This window comes from Scylla paramamosain, chromosome 43 (genome assembly GCF_035594125.1).
Source record: "Scylla paramamosain isolate STU-SP2022 chromosome 43, ASM3559412v1, whole genome shotgun sequence".
Classification (NCBI taxonomy): Eukaryota; Metazoa; Arthropoda; class Malacostraca; order Decapoda; family Portunidae; genus Scylla; species Scylla paramamosain.
The window spans coordinates 8,441,431-8,461,730 of NC_087193.1; the positions used below are offsets into that span (position 1 = coordinate 8,441,431).

At 40.8% G+C, this 20,300-nt stretch overlaps 2 protein-coding genes across 4 annotated transcripts; one reads left to right on the forward strand and one right to left on the reverse strand.

Annotated features, from left to right (window-relative positions):
* The first annotated feature begins 432 nt into the window (after positions 1 to 432).
* Positions 433 to 9,376, forward strand: LOC135093401 (uncharacterized). Its single transcript, XM_063992669.1, has 11 exons — positions 433 to 717; positions 1,435 to 1,550; positions 1,784 to 1,936; positions 3,166 to 3,262; positions 3,713 to 3,821; positions 4,222 to 4,331; positions 5,047 to 5,197; positions 5,645 to 5,738; positions 6,160 to 6,365; positions 6,550 to 6,679; positions 8,103 to 9,376. Exons 2-10 carry the CDS (start codon positions 1,460 to 1,462, stop codon positions 6,646 to 6,648), a joined length of 1,110 nt encoding a protein of 369 aa, XP_063848739.1. The 5' UTR covers positions 433 to 717; positions 1,435 to 1,459; the 3' UTR covers positions 6,649 to 6,679; positions 8,103 to 9,376.
* Positions 6,573 to 15,368, reverse strand: LOC135093400 (eukaryotic translation initiation factor 5B-like). Of its 3 annotated transcripts, none has more exons than XM_063992667.1 (8): positions 15,212 to 15,368; positions 14,935 to 15,078; positions 12,975 to 14,011; positions 12,023 to 12,211; positions 10,920 to 11,078; positions 10,159 to 10,304; positions 9,431 to 9,586; positions 6,573 to 8,293 (listed from the first exon to the last, which is right to left on the reverse strand). In XM_063992667.1, the coding sequence occupies exons 2-8, from the start codon at positions 15,062 to 15,064 to the stop codon at positions 8,152 to 8,154; spliced, it is 1,959 nt and encodes a 652-aa protein (XP_063848737.1). In that variant the 5' UTR covers positions 15,065 to 15,078; positions 15,212 to 15,368; the 3' UTR covers positions 6,573 to 8,151. The 3 variants fall into 3 exon arrangements, with proteins under 3 accessions (XP_063848737.1, XP_063848738.1, XP_063848735.1); XM_063992668.1 differs by having other exon boundaries at positions 15,249 to 15,363; XM_063992665.1 differs by having other exon boundaries at positions 6,574 to 8,293; positions 15,232 to 15,367.
* Between the last annotated feature and the right edge of the window lie 4,932 nt (positions 15,369 to 20,300).

Consider the following 20,300-nt stretch of genomic DNA (forward strand, 5'->3'; position numbering starts at 1 on the left):
TTTCAGAAAATGGTTTTATGTATTCTTTATGTAATCTTTTGTACACGTGAAGATTGATGAACAGATTCTAGCGTACATGTAAAAATGGATACTTACAATTGTGGTCATCATTGAATATCATGACGCTGACATTTGCCTTAACACACTACCGAGGGCAATTTCAGTGCTGGTATTACACGAGGAAAGAAAGAAAGAAAAGAAGACAGTTATACGAGGGAAGAAAGAACAGCTAAAAAAAAAAAAAAAAAAAAAAAAACTTATTCCCAACAGAAAATAATAGTACCATTACCAATAAACTGTAAGTCAAAAAGGAATATACATCCTATCACTTATACTTACTCCAATATGTATCCATGGCAACGTGACGCTGTAACCATGGCAACCGAGTTACCGTTTCCTCTTCCACACACACACACACACACACACACACACAATCATTTGTCACGTGGTGGATGTGTGGTGGCCAATATTTTGCAATGGACCTCCACTACTTAAATAAAAAAAGTTCTAGTTGAAGTTAAACGAGTTTTTAAGGGTGTTTTTACAGTTCTAGTGACTGATTAACAAGATTTCTATATTATTTACAGGAGAAACAGCCTTGAGAACCTGGCTTATCATCTCTGTGGGCTTTGAAAACAGTCATAGTGAGAGAGCAAAGGTTTTCTGAATACGGGACTCTGTAGTGGTTGGATGCCCTTCTCTTTCACTCCCTGACAGGTGAGTCTAGATGATGAATGAGGTGAAGCACAGGTGAGCTCTACTTTACAGGTGTAGGTGGGGCGGAGGGTTAAGGTGACAGCTGGAGACGGGATGGGAGTGAAATATTGGCTGCAGTTGTAGCTGAGAGATATATGTCACGTCTTCATTAATATTACTTAATTGGTGTGTGTGTGGGAGAGAGAGAGAGAGAGAGAGAGAGAGAGAGAGAGAGAGAGAGAGAGAGAGAGAGAGAGAGAGAGAGAGAGAGAGAGAGAGAGAGAGAGAGAGAGAGAGAGAGAGAGAGAGAGAGAGAGAGAGAGAGAGAGAGAGAGAGAGAGACTATATAATTTATCAATACATATCCTACAATACTATATATATTATATATAAAAATATTCTAACTTACACTCTAAATACTAGATGAAAAAATAAATAATCTCATTCATAAATTCAACTGACTGTACCTAAATATAAGTTCAAATAAAGTATATAAATAAATAAGCAATAACTAAGTAAATAAATAAATAAATAAATTCCAAGTGAGCATGACAGCAAATAAATTTAACATCCCCCTAATAAATAAGTAACCAAGTAAATTTAAGACTCCTTTCATAAATAACCAAGTAAATTTAACACTTCTAACTGCAGCATCCTTGTACAAACCCATTCTGCTCCACACACACACATCCACAGCCTCCACCTTCCCCTTCAGTGCACCCAGCCTGTGTCCTGCAGGTTTGTGAGGCCAACAGAGGTCAGAATGGCAGGGGAGGCCAGACGGGGCAGTGTGGCGTCTTCCCTGCTGACAGAGTTGAGTGGGGCGCCCTCTGTCACTGAGGATGAGATAGCAGGTAAGAGAGAGAGGAGAGAGATGGACAAACTTTTGGTCTCTAACTTTATACAAGCTTAAATTTACACATTCTAGTCTTTCTCACTTATAATATACACTTAATTGAAAAATAACTGAAAATAATACGAAATATAAATCCACTGGTTAAGTCACTAACACTGTAAAGTACTGAACTACTTAACATCCCCCAAATCTGAAGTAAGCCTATTAGTAAGGAATGGTTTGTTGGTGCAGGACTCAGCATGGAGCAGCTGGAGAGTGTTGGGGCAGAGCTGCAGGCGCTGTGTTTGCTGCTGCAGGCGGAGGTGGATCTATACATGCGTTATCTGAGCAGCCAGGTGCAGGAGGAGGTGCCGCAGGGAAGTCCCTCCATAGCAGCTGCATCTGGTGAGTGGGAGAAGGTGGAGGAAAGGTGGTGTTTTTCTCTATTTTTTTTTATGTAAGGGGACTGGCTGAGGACAACAAAAAGTGAAAAAGAGACCCACTGAGAATGTTAGTCCCAAAAGGAAGGTCAAAAGTATCATCCAAAACTGTAGTGTCTTGAAACATTTAAAGTCACAGGAAGGAGGAAAAACAGGCAGGGAGCTCCAAAGTTTACTGTAAGTTTAATCATATATATCATCCCTATTCTGTCCACCTCCCTCATGCAAAAATTAACCAGTATTCTCAGTTTTTCATTCCTTTTACTGATAAACTGTAGAACTCCCTGCCTGCTTCTCTATCAAGAGAGACATGACACTTCTCAAATTATGGATAATCCTTTTCAGACTGTACTCTTTGGCAACTGGCACTTTCAATGGGCTTTTTTTCATGTTTTTGTTACTCTAAGCCAGACCCTTTACATACAAGCAAGCACCAAGTTAGTACATGAAAGTGGCACTGAAGCTGGAATGGTGAGGTTTATACTGGGTGGGTGAATGACTTGAAGCTTCAACAAAAAGACAAAATGCTGCATATGGAGAAGGTATGAAACTTGTCAAGAAGGGAAGGGAAAATGGACAAAGAACAAAACAGGAGGAGAAGCAGTCATTATGCCTTTTATAATTGAATAATCTTAAACTTGGACAAAAGAATGTTAGGTACTATAAGGTGTAGTAAATTTGCCATGAAAGAGAAGGAGAAGGATAAGGAAGATGAGCATGAAGAGAGAAGATTAGGAAGAGGAAGGAAAGGGGAGAGTATGGAAAAATGAAACATGAAAGATAATAATGATATGATAACATAGAAATAAAGTGGTAGATGAATGGAATGGGCTCAGTAGTCAAGTTATTAGTACTGAGTCATTAGAAAGCTTTAAAAGAAAATTAGACAAACTTACGAATGGTAACGATCGGTGGAAATAGGAAGAAATGTTTTGTACAGGGACTGCCACAAGTAGGCCTGATAGCTTCCTGCAGCTTCCCTTATTTTCTTATGTTCTTATGTAACACAGTAGTTGTGATTATTCTGGATACATCTGTGTTCTGTCGCCCCACAACACAGGATCCAGCACAACCACAAAGCATAGAGAAAGGAAATCCTGGAGGAAAATAAGGTAACATTGACATAAAGTAACATCTGTGATAATTCTGAATACATCTGTGGATACATTTGTGTTCTGTTGCCCCTCACCACAGGGTCTGGTACAGCCACACCCTCTGTCTCCTCCCTGGACGTGCGGGGGCTGCGGAGAGGCCAGGTGGTGACGCGAGGGACCACCCGAGCGGCTGCCAGGTAAGCCCTCAAGGGTGTCGCCAATGAGTCCTGCCAATTTGTTCCTGTGCTAAGTTAAGGAAAGTCTTACACAGACAAGCACAGGCACATGTTATCAAGTAATCCGTTCCTTGAAGAGAACAGCCACGTAGAAAATAACACTTATATGGAAAATGATCTGTGACTGTTGACTGAAGATTATATATGGATAAAAAGGGGTTCCATTGAACTAAGCCAAAACAGCTTGAAAAATATCTAAAGATGTTAAATTATGTAATGTACCAAGTGTATTTCTGATGTGCACTTTTAAGTTTGTAATATGTAACATTATCTACTCTAAAGTAAGAAATTTTTTATGGTAACCTAACTGAACCAAGCTCTATAAGCATGGAGACCTTCAGTGTCCTGCATGACTCCACTCACTCTGGAGCATCAAGCACCCGCAGCTCCAGCGCCTCTGTCTGCCGGCAGGCTGTCGGAGCGGCAGAAGACTCGTCTGTGGCAGCGGGAACTGGAGATTGTGCTGGCCAACAAGAGGAAGCGAGAAAAGGTGTGGCAGCAGGAGCTCCATAAGTACCAGGTGAGATACACAACAATAAATAAATAGATCATATAAATACCAGGTGAGATGCACATAAATAACCTAAATAACATAAATACCCAATGAGATACACATACATAACATACATACCAGGCCAGATACACATAAATGACATAAACACTAATTGAGACACACAGGTAACACATCAGGTACACAGGTACTGGGCAAATAAGACATAAGTATAAAAACAAAGGCTGTACTATATATACACACTCAGTTATATACATACATTAGATGCTTTCTAAGGTGTTCAGTGAAGGCAGAGACAAGACATATGCACTTGACATGAAAGTACAAGCTGCCATAAATGAGAGAACTATGTCAATGATATCTGGTGAGGAAAGCACCAGAAACTCACCTTGCATTACTGTGCCTGCAGGTGTCAGTGCTGGAGGCTGAGGCGTGCCAGAAGGACCTACAGAAGGCACAGGAGGGGGTGGCACAGCTGATGGCTGGCACAAGGAGACTCACCTTTGACCAGATACACAAGTAGGTGACTAAAGGATGTGATGATGCATACATAACAAGACACAATGATTAATTCAGGAACATAATCACACAAAACTGACTGATAATATATAGCCACACAATCTCGTTTACAAGGGTCATTTCGTCATCCCAAAAAGTAAATGAAATAAAAATATAAAACCTGAGATGAAGCTGATAACTTTTAATAACTTCTGAATGACTCTTACACACAACACTGTCCCACCTTAAAACACATAAGCAAAATATTATTCCTCAGTTAACTACACTGTGTGCCTTGTTAACAGTGCCTGGAGACAAGATACTTAACAACACAAACTTGTCTGGCAAAAGGAAAATTTTAGTCACAACAACATAAGAAAAGGAGAGAAGCTGCAAGAAGTCATCAATTCTATGCATGCCAGTCCTCATCTGTAAATCTGTCCAATCTTCTTTTAAAGCTCCATAATAACAGAGCACCTGATTACTGAGTCCATTCCATTCATCTACCACTCTATTTGAGAACCAGTTTCTTCCAAGCTTTTTTTTAATCTAACTTTTTTGGGCTTAAATCCATTATTATTTGTTCAATCCTAATTACTGAGCCTGAGAATTTTGCTTACATCACCTTTGTTACATCCCCTGTACCACTTAATGACCTTACTGTGGTCTGTCGTGTGCTGATGTAGAAGGAAGCAGGGGTCCACAAGGATATCTGGATAACATTTCTTATTTCAAGGTTCATGGAGGAGCAGCTGCGGGTGTGGCTGAAGCAGGCATCACAGGTGTGGGTGCAGGTGTCCCTCCTCCGTGGTGACCTGAGCAAGGCCAGGGTGAAAAGGGAGAGGAGGCGAGGTGGTCATGATCCAACCGGGCACCCTGTATCACAGGTAAGTCTCCTGGTTGCTACTTTCTATTGATGAAATAGCAATGGAGAAAACAAAACATAAAAAAATAAGGGAAGCTGTAAGAAGCCACCAAGCCTACACACTGTAGTCCCTGTATAAAACGTGAAAGATACCTATCTATTTCTACCTAGCCACCAATAAATTAGTTTAATCTTCTTTTAAAGGTCTGTAATGACTAAGCACTAACAACCTGATTGCTGAGTCCATTCCATTTATCTACCACTCTATTTGAGAACCAATTCCTTATCATCTTGTTTTTTAAATCTTAGCAGTACTGTATTCTGTATTGGGTGTACTTTTGAACTCTGGTATGTACAAGCTATCAATACATACATACATAGATCTCTTGTCACTGTCTAACCCCTACTATTCTTCCAAGTTCTTTTATGGTTGTCAATTTCCACTGATCCTTCTCTTCCCTGTCACCAGATCAACTTCCTGAAGCAGCAGCTGGAGCACTCAGAGGTGAAGGCAAGAGTGGAGAGCAATCGGGGGGTGCTGTCTGACCTCCTGCAGCAGCTAGGTGAGAGAGAGAGAGAGAGAGAGAGAGAGAGAGAGAGAGAGAGAGAGAGAGAGAGAGAGAGAGAGAGAGAGAGAGAGAGAGAGAGAGAGAGAGAGAGAGAGAGAGAGAGAGAGAGAGAGAGAGAGAGAGAGAGAGAGAGAGAGAGAGAGAGAGTATTAATCAGTATTCTCAATCATTCATTTCTTTCTCTAGTAAACCCTAGAACTCCCTGCCTGCTTCTGTATTTCCTCCCTCCTAAGACTTGAACTTTAACAAGACAGCAGCTTCAACAAGACACTTATTCTACACTTTTGGATGACTTTTTTTTAACATTTCTTTTGGGACTGGCACTCTCTGTAGGGCTTCTTTTTTTTTTCCCTTTTTTGTTGCCCCTGGCCAGTCCCCCTCTTACCTAAAAACTAGCATTGAGTTCCACCATCAGAGAGAGACAGGCGGCGAGTAATGAACTTGGAGGAAGAGAACCAGAGGCGTGCGGCAAGGCTGGAGGAGCTGCGGCGTGCTGTGAAGGAGGCAGAGCGGGAGGTGGGCCGCCTCAGCCTCACCTCCGGCAGAATTGAGGCAAGGGTGCAAAGGGTGAACACCTCCACCAAGAGCAAACTTCTCACCTTGAAATCTTCACCACTGCAGGTATGAAAGACACAGTAGCAGCAGCAGTAATAGTAGTAATAGTAGTAGTAGTAATAGTAATGAGAAACAAGAATATTTTCATTTCATTTCTATCCATTGACATCACACACACTGCCACTGCTTGAGGAATAACACATGCATACCTTCTAGTCACATCCTCACTTCACTCCTCCCTCTCCCTCAGCCAACTCAAGTGGAGGAGTACCTGCAACTCAGTGACAATGTCCGCAAGTTGAGGAAGGAAGTGGCATGGTGGAAGAGGAGAGCAGGGGATCCAGTGTGATCCTGTGTGACTTTCAAAATCTCAGAACATAGTAAGTAAAATGCCTCATTTACTGCAACACTGACAAGCTGTCTGCAGGAGGGTCATGAAAGTGAGCAGCTAGGGACTGAATCTTTGTATGACACTCAGTATACATGATCATATCCATAGTAATTATACAGAGCTAGGTTGAGTATTATTTTATGTAAGAGGGGCACTGGCCAAGGGGAGCAAACAGAGTGAAAAGCAATCTCACTGAGGTACCAGTCCCAAAAGAATGGTGAAAAGCATCATTAAAATTTGAGGATAAATATCTTGAAACCTCTCTCTTGAAAGAGTTCAGGTCACAAGGAGGAGGAAATACGGAAGCAGGCAGGGAGTTCCAGAGTGAGAGTCGATCCTGAGTCTGGCATCTTCCTTACACATTATATAGATGATATAGAGAGAGCACAAAGACAACATATCATTATGGTAGAGGATATCAATTCTTCAAAGAGGTACTAGCCACCACAAAAGACATGCACTACAATGTATACACAAATGTGCACTCCTGCCATGGAATACTGTCATGCATTAGTGATGTCTTCAGGGCAAATCTTTGTTTTTAAACTAAGTATGATGTTCTTTCTAGATTATTTTTTGTGAGTATCTAGAGTAAGACTAGTGAATACAAGAACATGCATTTTTTATTGAAGAGGACTAGAGCAAGTTGAAAACATACAAATGATTTATTACAAACAGACAGGAGAAATTTAGAGATCTTTCAAGTGTACACTTCCCACCCTCTCTGCCATCATGCAGCACACCACACATGCAGTGAAGAGAGTTGTTGAACCACTACAGGGATTCCCAAGCACCAATGGTAGTATAATAGGTGACACTTTTAGTTTAGAGCAAATAATGTTTTTGAGCTTCAGTGGCATCCAAAACTAATCAGGGTGAGGGACTCATCCTCCTCCTCCCACACCATACATCACAGGGACAGGAAGAATTACAAAGTGGAGCATCCTTTATCAATAAACTAGTTGGTAGTATTTATATTTTGTTTAATAGATTAAGTACATTACAGCATGCCAAGCTTGTCACCATATCACATTCAACCGGATGCCCTAATCAGCACAATCCTTTTAAAATTCATAATCAATACCTTGCCATATAAAATGAGGTCATAGATGACAAAAGAATAGTGTTGCTAATGTGTAGAAATATTAAACAAACTCCCTATGTAGTGTCCTAAGAACCAATGACTAGATCCTTTGCTCACAACTAACAAACTAACAAGTGATGGTACTGGAAACTCCAGGGCCCAATCAGAACTAAAGTGACTCCATCTGTCTTTGATTAGTAAATGGAAAATACAGAGCATGCCAACTATATACACTACCAACTAAACACTGAATACAGTTAGTACAAATCACACATGCAAAGAACAAACCAACCTGACACATTTGCCAAGACTAAACATATATTTTCAGGCTACAAGATTAAAAGACTGCTTGACTGAAGGGCATGAGGTAACGGAGATCAGGCAGACGGCAACACTGGGTAGTGGAGGAAATTCATCACCACCTGGCACACATCCTCAATCTGCCGAATGTGGTGGCTGTCCAGCTCCTTCTTCCAATGGTCGTGGCGGAAGTCTGCTTGCCTGAAGGTGTTCATGTACCTGTGGGGGACGGTGCAGTATGGACAGTTGGAATGCCTCTATGTAAAGTAACTGCATTTACTCATTTGTAATACTATGCTTTTTTTTTTTATATAAGGGCACTGACCAAGGGCAAAAAAGAGTGCCAGTCCCAGAAGAAAGGTCAAAAGGATCATCCAAATTTGGAGGATAAAAATCTCGAAATTGATTCAAGCTTGCAATTTTTTGTCTTTTCAATAAAAAATTTTGATATTTTTTTTCAAATAATGTAGCCATATTATCTGTATACACCTCTACCTATTGTAATACATTCCATTGATTTATTTGCTTTATCTGGAGAACTGTAATATTAACCAGGTGATGTGGCTGACAATAACACTATTAGGTTAGATACAGCTGCCAGTGATTGGACCCGACTGTCTGTGTGAAGCAGCAGTGTTTGGCATGGTGGAAGTGGTGATTTCCTCCCACACACTCTATGTGGCGACCTGGTGCTTGCAGGGACACTGGTACAATGGACAGTATGACTCATGTAGTAGATTATATTTGCACTGTATAGAAATGGGACTGAATGATGGGGGAAAGAGTGGAAAATATAGATAAAGAAAGTGAGTCTTGCATGGCACTAACCAATTCTGTCAGCTGGGAGTTGTGGCCGGGGTGGGAAGTGAAGGAAACATTAATGAGGTACACACAGTCATGCAGCATTGGCACAAGTCTGCCACCAAGTGAGGGGAAGGACCTGCACCAGTCCAGGATGCATCTTTCACAGCATGATGTAGTCAGTCGCTAATTTCTTTACATTTTTATAAAAAATACAAGAAATAATAAAATGTGTCCTATAGATGAGTGCTGTGTGGCAATACAGTGCTGTAATCAATGGCAGTGCTTATGGTCCTTTGTTGTTCACCTCCTAGGATATCAAGAGACATGTTATCACACCATTGTTATCAGTTATGGTTTTCACTTTATTGATGTCATATTGATGCAATAAAGTGATTCCTTTTTAAAGTTACTTTGGAATCTTGTTCAGAGATATCAGGAAACTAATGACTTATTACAATAAAGCACATGATCTTTGCATGATTACAGCTCTATTTTCAATCCAACTTTTTCTGAATTTTCAATTTCCTCACTTAATATGCAAGCTGGACTCACCTCTGTTTTAAAGGTGAACCTGCTGTATCCATGCCAGTGTGCTCCTTGAGGAAGGTAAGCACTGAGGAGCTCACAGGGACGCCCATGAAGGAGAAGACCCGCGTGGTCTCCTCTAGGGGTTTATCAACGAGGTCCTCATACCTCATCCGCAGGTACCTGAAGGAGAGGAGGTGTCTCAAGTGTTGTAGTTAAAGAGTGCTTCAAGAAAACACTACACTGCTCTGCATGAAACTGCTGGTGTCACTGACTCATTCAAAATTTGTTTTGATTTAATGATAGATCAGAAGCTTCAACAAAACATTTGGTTATGCTCTTGTACTATGATAACCTGAAACTTTTCAACCTCTAAATGAAATTACTGCATATTTCAAGTTCCAGATCTTTATGGCAAGCACACTTGAGTCAGTAATCAGGTACATCAGAGGGACTGTTCTGTCATGGCCATCCCTTGAAGAAACTCTTGGGTAACAACACGCACAGTATACAGAGAGGCAGACAGGCAGACAGACAGACAGACAAAATCATGCCAACTTACACCAAGTATTAGGGAGTCCAAATTGAAGTTGAAAGTATGAAGGTTCACATTTTACATTACAGGTGTAACAGGTGAAACTACATACTGGTATATACAACTAAGAACATCACAACTCTAGCCAAGAAACAACACATGAACAAAAGACTCACAAACACACAACGTTGCGAGCACTCAAGCATTAACATCCCCAGACCTTTGTGGCCCCAGCTGCTCCAGGTCCAGGTCCTCACTGAGGCTGGTGCACTGGTACACGGCGTCCCTGTTCCGGTCTGTCCATATGTTGCCGCCATGACTCACCGAGTTCAGGATGCCTCGTGGGTCGCGCACCAGGTGAACCACCTGACGACAGAAAGGGGTTGTTCTAAACAATAGATATATGAATACATAAAATAATAATAATAATAATAATAATAATAATAATAATAATAATGATATTGATAATTACAATAGAAAAAATAAATAACAAACACGATATCTTTAAAGTGGTTCACCAACTCTCTCTCTCTCTCTCTCTCTCTCTCTTACATAACCTTTACGTATAATCCTTTCTTAACCCTTTAATATAATTATCATCCTATAAAATCCTGTCCTTTTCACCACACTCCTCTCCATCTTCCTTCCATGCACGTTCTCCTCCTCCTCTTCTTCCATCCGTAACATTGCTCCCCTCCAAGTTTTGTTATCCACCCTCCCCGCTCCCCATATCTTTTAACTCCCTTCCTTTTCTTTTTTGTTTTTTATGTAAGAGGTGCTCAACTCAAGGGCAACAAAAAGGCTGGAAAAAGGCCCACTGAAATGATATCTCCAAAGAAACGTAAAAAAACTGTACAAAATCATGAGGAAAAAAATTTTGCAAGAGGTTTTTTCCTTCGTCAGGCAAAAGACATGAAAGACTGAGAATACTGGGAAACTCCTGCATTAGGAAGGTGGACAGAATGGGGGTGTGCACTTTACCTTAATATCCTCGCGCAGGAGAAGCCAGGGCAGCACGTGGGATTTCCTGGCACGGATTGTCTTCACGAGGCGGAAAGACGCATCCATACAGAAGTCCTTCACTCCCTCTGGTTTCCTTCTGAAGTGTCTGAAGTTTCCTTTCTTCCACGCGTTGAGCACCTGGACGGAAACAAGAAAATTTTCCATATATTTTTTTCTTTTTTCTTCTTCATATTTACGTTTTAATTATATATATACATTTTTTTTTTAAGGTATCGTGAAATACACATACAGATATATATTTTTTTTCTAGTTATGATGTGTGGCTTTTATTAAGGTTATATTTTCAATGGGGTCTGTGGGATAAAGAGGCAAAAATGTGACGTGCTCTTTTCAGTTTTGTTTTTCGATCTCATTTCACTGTGTGTACGTGTGTGTGTGTGTGTGTGTGTGTGTGTGTGTGTGTGTGTGTGTGTGTGTGTGTGTGTGTGTGTAAGTAGGAAATAAATTATTTTTGAAAATGGCAACCAATTTATATTATGGTTTGTTTATGTTCTATTTCTATTATTTGTAACAACAGAAGGGTTGGGCGGCGTCACTCTCCCGTATTTTTTTTTTTTATATATATATTTGGATTTCCATTTTTGCATAATGCAATTTGATGCCAAATGAAAACTTTCTATCTTTTTTTTTTTTTTCAGTGAATCAGTCTGACTCGTATTCTGATTTATTTATATTTTCCTCTCTCTCTGAAAAGGTAATCAAATTTAAATGTACTAACCTTTCAAAGTCTTTTACGTAGCTGATTTATTCAATTCATGCCTACATATAGTAAGGTACAAATGAGATCACTAGTTGAACATACATACAAAATAACAGAATTAAACAACACGAACAACATCACGCCCAAACATTACGTTAATGACATTTGAAGGAAAACAAATAAAGTAATGAATATAAATCACGTGAAAATATAAAAAAAAAAAACAAATGAAATAATCACACACATGAATTAAATAATATATATAAAAAAAACAACAACAACAATGAAAAATAAATAAATAAAAGAGGAAGGGATCAGTTTTGTAATATATCATTCATGACCAGCCGTGACCTGACCTAACCTCGGGGCTGCAGTCAAGCAGGTCCCCGAGCAGCTTGGGAATGTCCTGGTGGAAGGCCGGGTCTGGGGCGTAGCCAAACTGGTGGCGCCATTGGAAGAGCGGCTCGTACACGTAGAAGGCGCCGCCCCCCGAGGAGAGTAGCTCCCCCGTGAAGGATGACCCGCTGCGCTGATAGGCGAGCAGCAACACCTGGGGTAATAGTAGTAACAATAAAAACGATCTCCATTATACACACACACACACACACACACACACACTAAATACCATCCCTAACATCACTAACAAGAAGGTAAGGCATTACTGTCTCCCTCTATACCGTATGCAATAACGAGAGTCCATCAAGCACCGATAAATGAAACACAACAATCCCGCATACTGAAACACGACTATTTTCAAAGGCCACAGAGATAGTTAACTGGGTTCTCATGATGATTTCTCCTGTTAATAATGTAGAATTCTTGTTAATCACTAGAACTATAAAAAGATCCTTAAATAACCGGTGTAACTTCAACTAGAACCTTTTGCAAGTAGTGGAGGTGCAGCGCAGAAGTGTATCAGAATACGGACCTGCTACATAACGTTAGGGGCCTGAAGGGCGTCGGGAGGCAGGACACCGTGATGGAAAGAGGTAAAAATTGTGTTGCTATTGAGTTATGTAGTACAGTAATGGAGAACAGGGAAAGGGAGTGAGAGGGAGAGGGATGGCGGTTAGTCAAACGAATATACAAAAAAAATTCTTATATTATTAGGAATTTCAAACAGTAACATGACATTAACTCCCTGCTACAGGTTATTTAATTTCAATATATTACCCCACACTAATTATATTAAAAAAAAAAAAAAACTAAAGTAATTAATATATTTGGATAGCATTCTGTGTTTTGATAATGCTAAGTGCTCCCCCCCCCTCTCTCTCTCTCTCTCTCTCTCTCTCTCTCTCTCTCTCTCTCACCTTCACTACAGGCCGTCCATTCAAATTCTCATTGCGCGCCAAGTTTCCGTTTAAGGCCACAGAGGATTTCCACGGGGGCGCCTCTCTTCCCTCTTCTTTCTTTTCCTCCTCTTTTCCCTTCTCTTCTTTTTCCTTCGCGTCTTTTTCTCCTTCTCCTGCTCCCTCTCCCTTTCCCGCATCTTTTCCTTCGTTTTCTTTGTTTCCTTTTTCTCCTTCTTCTTCCTTTCTCTCATCTTTTCCTTCGTCTTCCTTATTTCCTTTTTCTGCTCCTTCATAGTTTCCTTCTTCCTTTTCCTTTCCGTTTCCTTTTTCTTCTTCCCCATAGTTTCCTTCTTTTCCTTCCTTTTCATTTCCACCATCTCCTCCTCTTCCTCCTCCTCCCTTTCTCTTCCCCACATCTTTTCCTTCTTCCATTTCTTTATTTTCTTTTTCTTCTTCTCTTCCTCCATCTTCTTCACCTGCACTGTTGCCATTTTCCATTCTATTTCTATCATCTATTTCTGGTTCATCAATTGGTTTATCTTGATCTGGTTTAATTTCATTCACGACCACCTCCTCTCCTTGTTGATTTTCTCGTTTCTCTTCTTCATCTTTGTCTTTCTCTTGTTTATCTTCTATATTCGTTTCTCTCGGGTTTTCAATGTCTTTGGTTTCACTTTCTTTTTCATTCATTGCGATAATTTGGTCTATTTTTTGGTTATTTTTCTCAATGTCAAAATTTATATTCGTTTCTTCGTTGTGTGAATAACCATTGTCACCATCATGGTCATTATCATCATCGTCGTCGTTATTATCTCTGACATTTTCATCACCATCATCACTGTGATCAACATTGTTCTCATCCTGTCTTCTTTCACCATCACCATCACCATCACCATTCTTTTTCTGCTCACGAATTTTACTCATTACTTTTTGTTTTTCAATTTTTGGTTTCTCGTTAATTTCTATTTCACTTTCACCTTCGTTATCCGCGCCGCCCATCATTTTCCCATCATCATTACCATCCATCATCTCTCTCGTCTCTTTCTTCCCATCTCCTGAAAAATAAGGAATACTGGGAAATTAGATTAGCAAGGAAGAGAAGAGCAATTAAAATAACGAGAAAAAAAATAAAATGAATAAAAAACACCACTATCACTACTACTACCACCACCACCACCACCAATACCACTACTACTACTACTACTACGACTGCAACTACAACTACTACTACTACTACTACTACTACTACTACTACTACTACTACTACTGCTACTACCACTACTAATAATAACAATAATAATAATAATAACAACAATGATAATAATAATAACAACAATAAAAACTTTCTCACTAGCTGGAGATTAAACTGGAAATCATAAAAATGAAACACCATGAAAATATTTACATGACTTTTTTTTTTTTTGTATTATATTTTTGCAGCTTAATAACTATTTCATGTATTGCGGAATTGGCTGCGTTTTACCGTCGCGTGCGCGCTCACACACACACACACACACACACACACACACACACACACACACACAGTCTAGCCAGTGAATCAGTTAGTCAATATGTTAATTAGTCAGTTAGTCAGAAAGTAATCATATTTCACAAAAAAAAAAAAAAAAAAATGAAGACACGTAAAAACACACTTTTTCGATTGATATATACTTTTATATCAATATTATTCTGCTTTTCATGAATTAATCATCTATACCCTTAAATGAAAAATTTTTTATCGCAATTTTTTTTTCAATATTTTGTACTTGAAAAAAAAAATCAATAATAATTTTTTTTTTCACCTAATAATTGGGATATATTCTTTAATTAAAAGGGACCATTATACATATGTAAAATAGTCTTTTGAGTTCTTAGGAGTACGGTACAGGTTAGTCAGTCAGTCAGTCAGTCAGTCAGCATGTCAGTCCAACTCCCCCCCCTATCTCTCTCTCTCTCTCTCTCTATCTCTCTCTCTCACCTGGTGACTCATATACGGACTCCCGAACATCTTTGACACTCAGCGCAAAAAACCCGACCACGACCACCGCCCACAACACGAACTTCTTGGGGCTCCTCCGCCCTCCACACGCCCGCCAGGGCACGCCCATGCTACACACACGCCCTATAAAACCAAAGCAGCGCAGTGTTAAGAACAAAACAGACTAATCAAATAAGACTGTCAATATTTGGGTCAGTATCAAATTACTGAGTGTTAAGATTTAATACCTGTGTATGTATGTGTAATTAACTTACACACACACACACACGTACACACCGACAGCAAGTCCTCACAACAGGTAAATAAAGGCGAAGTTTCCTCACAAAATCCACCGCGAAACACAAAGACCTCACAACAAAAACTTTCACTCGCTTCCTTGCTCCGCCTAGCGTCCTTCCCGGTCTTGCTGGAGATAGAGGAAGAAGTGAAGGATGACCAAAAGGGTGAAGTACCAGGTGTTCGCCACGTAAGTGGCACAGGTGTGGTGGGTTAATTACTGGCTGAGAACGCAAGGTAATTTCTGATCAGCTGACTTGTGTGTGCAGATGTGGCAGATGTTTTTAGAATTACTTAAAAAAAATGTATCGAAGTTAAATAAGATATGATTATATGTAAATGACACAGATGAAATAAAATATGAAGTATACAAGGTGTTAATTAAGATTAGAAAGGTGTGTTTAGCTTCTTATTTGTTATGATGGTTTGATTTAATCAGTGTCTTGCTTGTTACATTACGAAGGATGATTTCAAAAGCACGACTAGCATTTCTTTTTCTCTGTCTCATTTATTGGGCAGAGATGAATGGTGTTCATTAATCACCATACTTCAACCCTGCCATGACACACACACACACACACACACACACACACACACAGACACACACACACACTTTCGTGGCTAGCTCAGAGGTGGTGCCCTTCGCTTGTCACTTCGCAAGGTGGGTTGGTGCCCTCTCAGGTGCAAAGGATTTCACAGGTGAGCGAGCAGTAAGTGGTGTGTGCGAGGTGTGAAAGGCCCTGCCCTGCACACAGATCACACCGTATGAGCAGGGAGGTCACCTATAGGAGAGATTACACCTGGGAATTACACACACACACACACACACACACACACACACACACACACACACACACACACACACACACACACACACACACACACACACACACACACACACACCCTGTCACAATAGACCGCAAACTCAACTCATGTGTAACTTCAGCAGTATTTCACCTCCACATTGGCAAGTTTACTCATAAATTGCGTCACGAACGGCCCACCTCCTGAACCAGCGTCGGGGGTGCGGGGAAAAAGACAGGCATTTACCATTCCACCTGTGAGATATTACCGCCTCTCTCCGTCTATTTATTCGCCATTAGCGTGTGTAAATGCGTGTGTGCGCGCGTCTGTATTTGTGTGTGTGTGTGTGTGTGTGTGTGTGTGTGTGTGTGTGTTCCATTCGAATATCATATAATTTTCTCTTGGTCTTTAAGTCATACGATTCATTCCATCAATTAGTCTTGATATTCCGCCACAAAACTGTTTTCCAATACACGAAAGAGCGAGACTGAATATGCCTGGATTTCAAGTCTAAATTCTAAAACCTTAATATTAATAATAATAAAAAAAAAAAAAAAAAATCCGGAAAATCCTTCCAGTAACTACATTTCAAACCCTCAAACTCCAGACACGTATATAATTTAGGGTCTCATATTAGTGAAATATTAAGGAAACACGTTGGAAGATATACATGACAAAATTCTGGACTCGGAAATGCAGAAATGAACACGTGGGAGCAAGAATGTTTCCAGGGTCAAAGTAACATGATTTCAGGAGTCAGGATTGCAACCTCGCCTCACCTCACGGCGCACAGAACATCATAACATATTATGTAAACTTACGAAATACGCGAAGGGTTTATGTATCAGTGTTACTCAGTGTCAGTGTCACCTTCCCTGAGTGTCTGTGTTGTTTTGATTTGACTTGAAATGTGTGATGAAAATGTTAAAGTATGAGAATATGATGACAGGAGAGAGAGAGAGAGAGAGAGAGAGAGAGAGAGAGAGAGAGAGAGAGAGAGAGAGAGAGAGAGAGAGAGAGAGAGAGAGAGAGAGAGACCCAAAATCCCATTAAAAATAAAGGAGGGATCTAACCCTCTTGCGATATAAATTTTTAGAGAATAGCATGTAATCCTGGAGCCTTTCCTTTCCCCCTACAGCTGATGGCGCCATTTGCTTATAGGCATTTTCTGATTGCCTCATTATCTTTAAAACATAGGGTTCTCTCTCTCTCTCTCTCTCTCTCTCTCTCTCTCTCTCTCTCTCTCTCTCTCTCTCTCTCTCTCTCTCTCTCTCTCTCTCTCCTCTTCCTGGTCATGTTATTGTGTTTCTCTCTTCTTTCTCTCTTTAAAACTTTTTCTTTCCCTCTTCGTCTCACTTTTCATGGCATTCTATTTTGTCGTTCTTTTCTCCCTTTCTTTATCTGCCAGTTTTTAGTCTCTCTCTCTCTCTCTCTCTCTCTCTCTCTCTCTCTCTCTCTCTCTCTCTCTCTCTCTCTCTCTCTCTCTCTCTCTCTCTTATGTGCCTCCAAATTTTATCATGAAAGAGACTCTTACACTTACCACGCTCTTAATTTCTTTCCTCCTTCACCACCACCATCACCACCACCACCACCACCACCAGCTGCTGCTGCTGCTCTTCAGTCATTGTTGGCGGCTGATTAACTGCTGCATCTCTAGAAAACGCCAGGTAAGGCTGCAGCACCACCCGTAGACAACCACACCGTGTCTCCACCTACGATATACACACACCACAGTAGACAACTATCACACACTTACTTCTCCCCTCCCCCCACCCCCACCAAAAGTAGATGTAGACCGTAACTCTTTCCCTCAAATTCTTTTTTTTTTTTTTTCTCCGGCCAGATTCGGATGGACGGACGGGCGGTGGGGAGGAGCCTTCTTCTGTACTGTCATGTCTCTTCCACTAATAGGGTAGAATAGTTGGCCAAACAGCTTAGTAAGGACCTCGGGATCTGTTGCTGTTTGGACTTCCTTTGTACTCCTTTGTCGTTCTCCTCCTCCTCTTCCTACTACTACTAATGATAATAATAATAATAATAATCCTATTCCTGGTACTCGTCCTCTTCGTACTCTTAATTCTTTCTCCTCTTTTTTTTCTATTATTTTCTTCGTCAACATCAAATAAACAACTCCGGGACCTCAAGCTGGGATTTTCAAACACCGGCGTTCCTTGATGAGTACTGTTGAGTTGTCACTAAGCTTGCTACCTGTCCCTTTGACTTTCCAGATGCCACCGTCCTTTGAAACTCAGATTGACTGACTGAAACCGCGTTATGATGGACCCTGATTGGCAAGGCGACATCCCACCAACACACACGTACTCACACGCACTTAGAGGATCTCCCAGACACTCAAAAGCAGTCTTATATCTGAGCTCCTTTCAGTCCAGGCGCCACAACAGTCAAGTAAAGAGAAAACGAGAGAAAATTCCTCTTTGTTTATGCAACTCACGACGCACCTCCATGATCCCACTCCTGGTTCTCGCTGACGCTGGTTATCGACTCGTAAACACTGACACTCCGATATTTACGTGAAGCCGCCGTCAGGGCCCGCTTATTGAGCCTCGGTCCTCTGCGTACTGGTGCGTCCCCTCGGTACTGAAGAGCAGCAGAAGTAGGAGGCGTTTTGATATGGGAGTCTCTTTCGTGATATGATCTGAAAGGGAATTTTAGTGCGTGTGAGTGCGTGTGAATGTTGAAAGTGCTTGAAAACGTTGAAGGCGAAGATAAGAACAAATACCAAGAACAGGAGGAGGATGAGTAGTAGTAGTAGTAGTAGTAGTAGTAGTATAGTAATTAATGGTGGTGGTGGTGGACAACAACAATAATGACATAACGATGAAAAGAACAATGAGGACAAGGAGTAGAAAGATGAAGAAAACGGAGATGGAAGAGGTGGCGGGAAGTCCGGAAGCTCCTTGGCTGTGATAGGGAGACTTTCCAGAAAACATCAGCGTTAGGTCTTGTTAACATTGGATTTTGTCAAGGCGCGGCTCCTTGATACAGCGTCCTTTTGTCCCTTTGAGCGTAGATTAGTGTTTATGCTGCGCCGAGGAGGTCTTCAGTCTTTAGCTTGCTTTCAAAGGGAGCCTTCTGTCGCCTCTTCGCCTTAGCTACAAAAAGCCGCGCGCAGCTGCTCGGCACATCATCGAGAAAAGAGTCTTAAGAGAGAGAGAGAGAGAGAGAGAGAGAGAGAGAGAGAGAGAGAGAGAGAGAGAGACGAGAGAGAGAGAGAGAGAGAGAGAGATTTAGAGTAAAAAGTAATCGATGCATGCCACTCGTGACCAAACTTCTGGGAAAAGTCATTCTCCTCAGACAGTTTTCTTTTTCTTCTAGGTCTCTCTCTCTCTCTCTCTCTCTCTCTCTCTCTCTCTCTCTCTCTCTCTCTCTCTCTCTCTCTCTCTCTCTCTCTCTCTCTCTCTCTCCGTGTGTGTGTGTGTGTGTGTGTGTGTGTGTTTATCTGTTACGTAAATTCAAAAATTCACATACCATGACAAAGTAACTGTTTAGTCGCATGTTTATTTGTCAGTCTATCTGTCTGTCTGTCTGTCTGCTACGTACTTCCAAATTCACGTCAATACCTAGAGTGAAAAGAAATGATAATAATGATGTACATCCCACACTCTGACACACCATCGACATACACCACTGCAAAATATCACGACAAACAAACATCGCAACTCTGCCCGTCTGAGGAAAAGAAATACCTTCGTTTGACGCTTCTGAGAATACATAGAGAATACACACGACACTGTATCACCGGTGGCCAGGTAGACACAGGTGGGAAATAACACAACTCGGGGGCGCGATCCGGCTTCTAAATTGGCTGCGTTACCTGGCCACGCCTCGCCCAGGTAAGACAACACCTGCGTCTCCCAGTAATGCCAAGAGGGAGGCGTGCAATTAGGCTCAGGTTCTCGCTACGTTTATTATTATATTATTAATTATTATTATTATTATTATATTATTATTATTAATATTATTATCATTATCATCATCGTTGTTTATTCTTATTCTTTTTATTCTTTTATTATCCTTGCTGTTCTTCTTCTTCTTCTTCTTCTTCTCTTACTACTACTGCTACTACTACTGCTACTAAAGCACTTGGGAATTTACTTATTAATGAAAAAACAACAACAACAACACACTATTAAAACTTGAATTCTAACTAAAAATGAAAATAAGTTTCTGGTAACTTCTGAGATTAACAGAGAGAGAGAGAGAGAGAGAGAGAGAGAGAGAGAGAGAGAGAGAGAGAGAGAGAG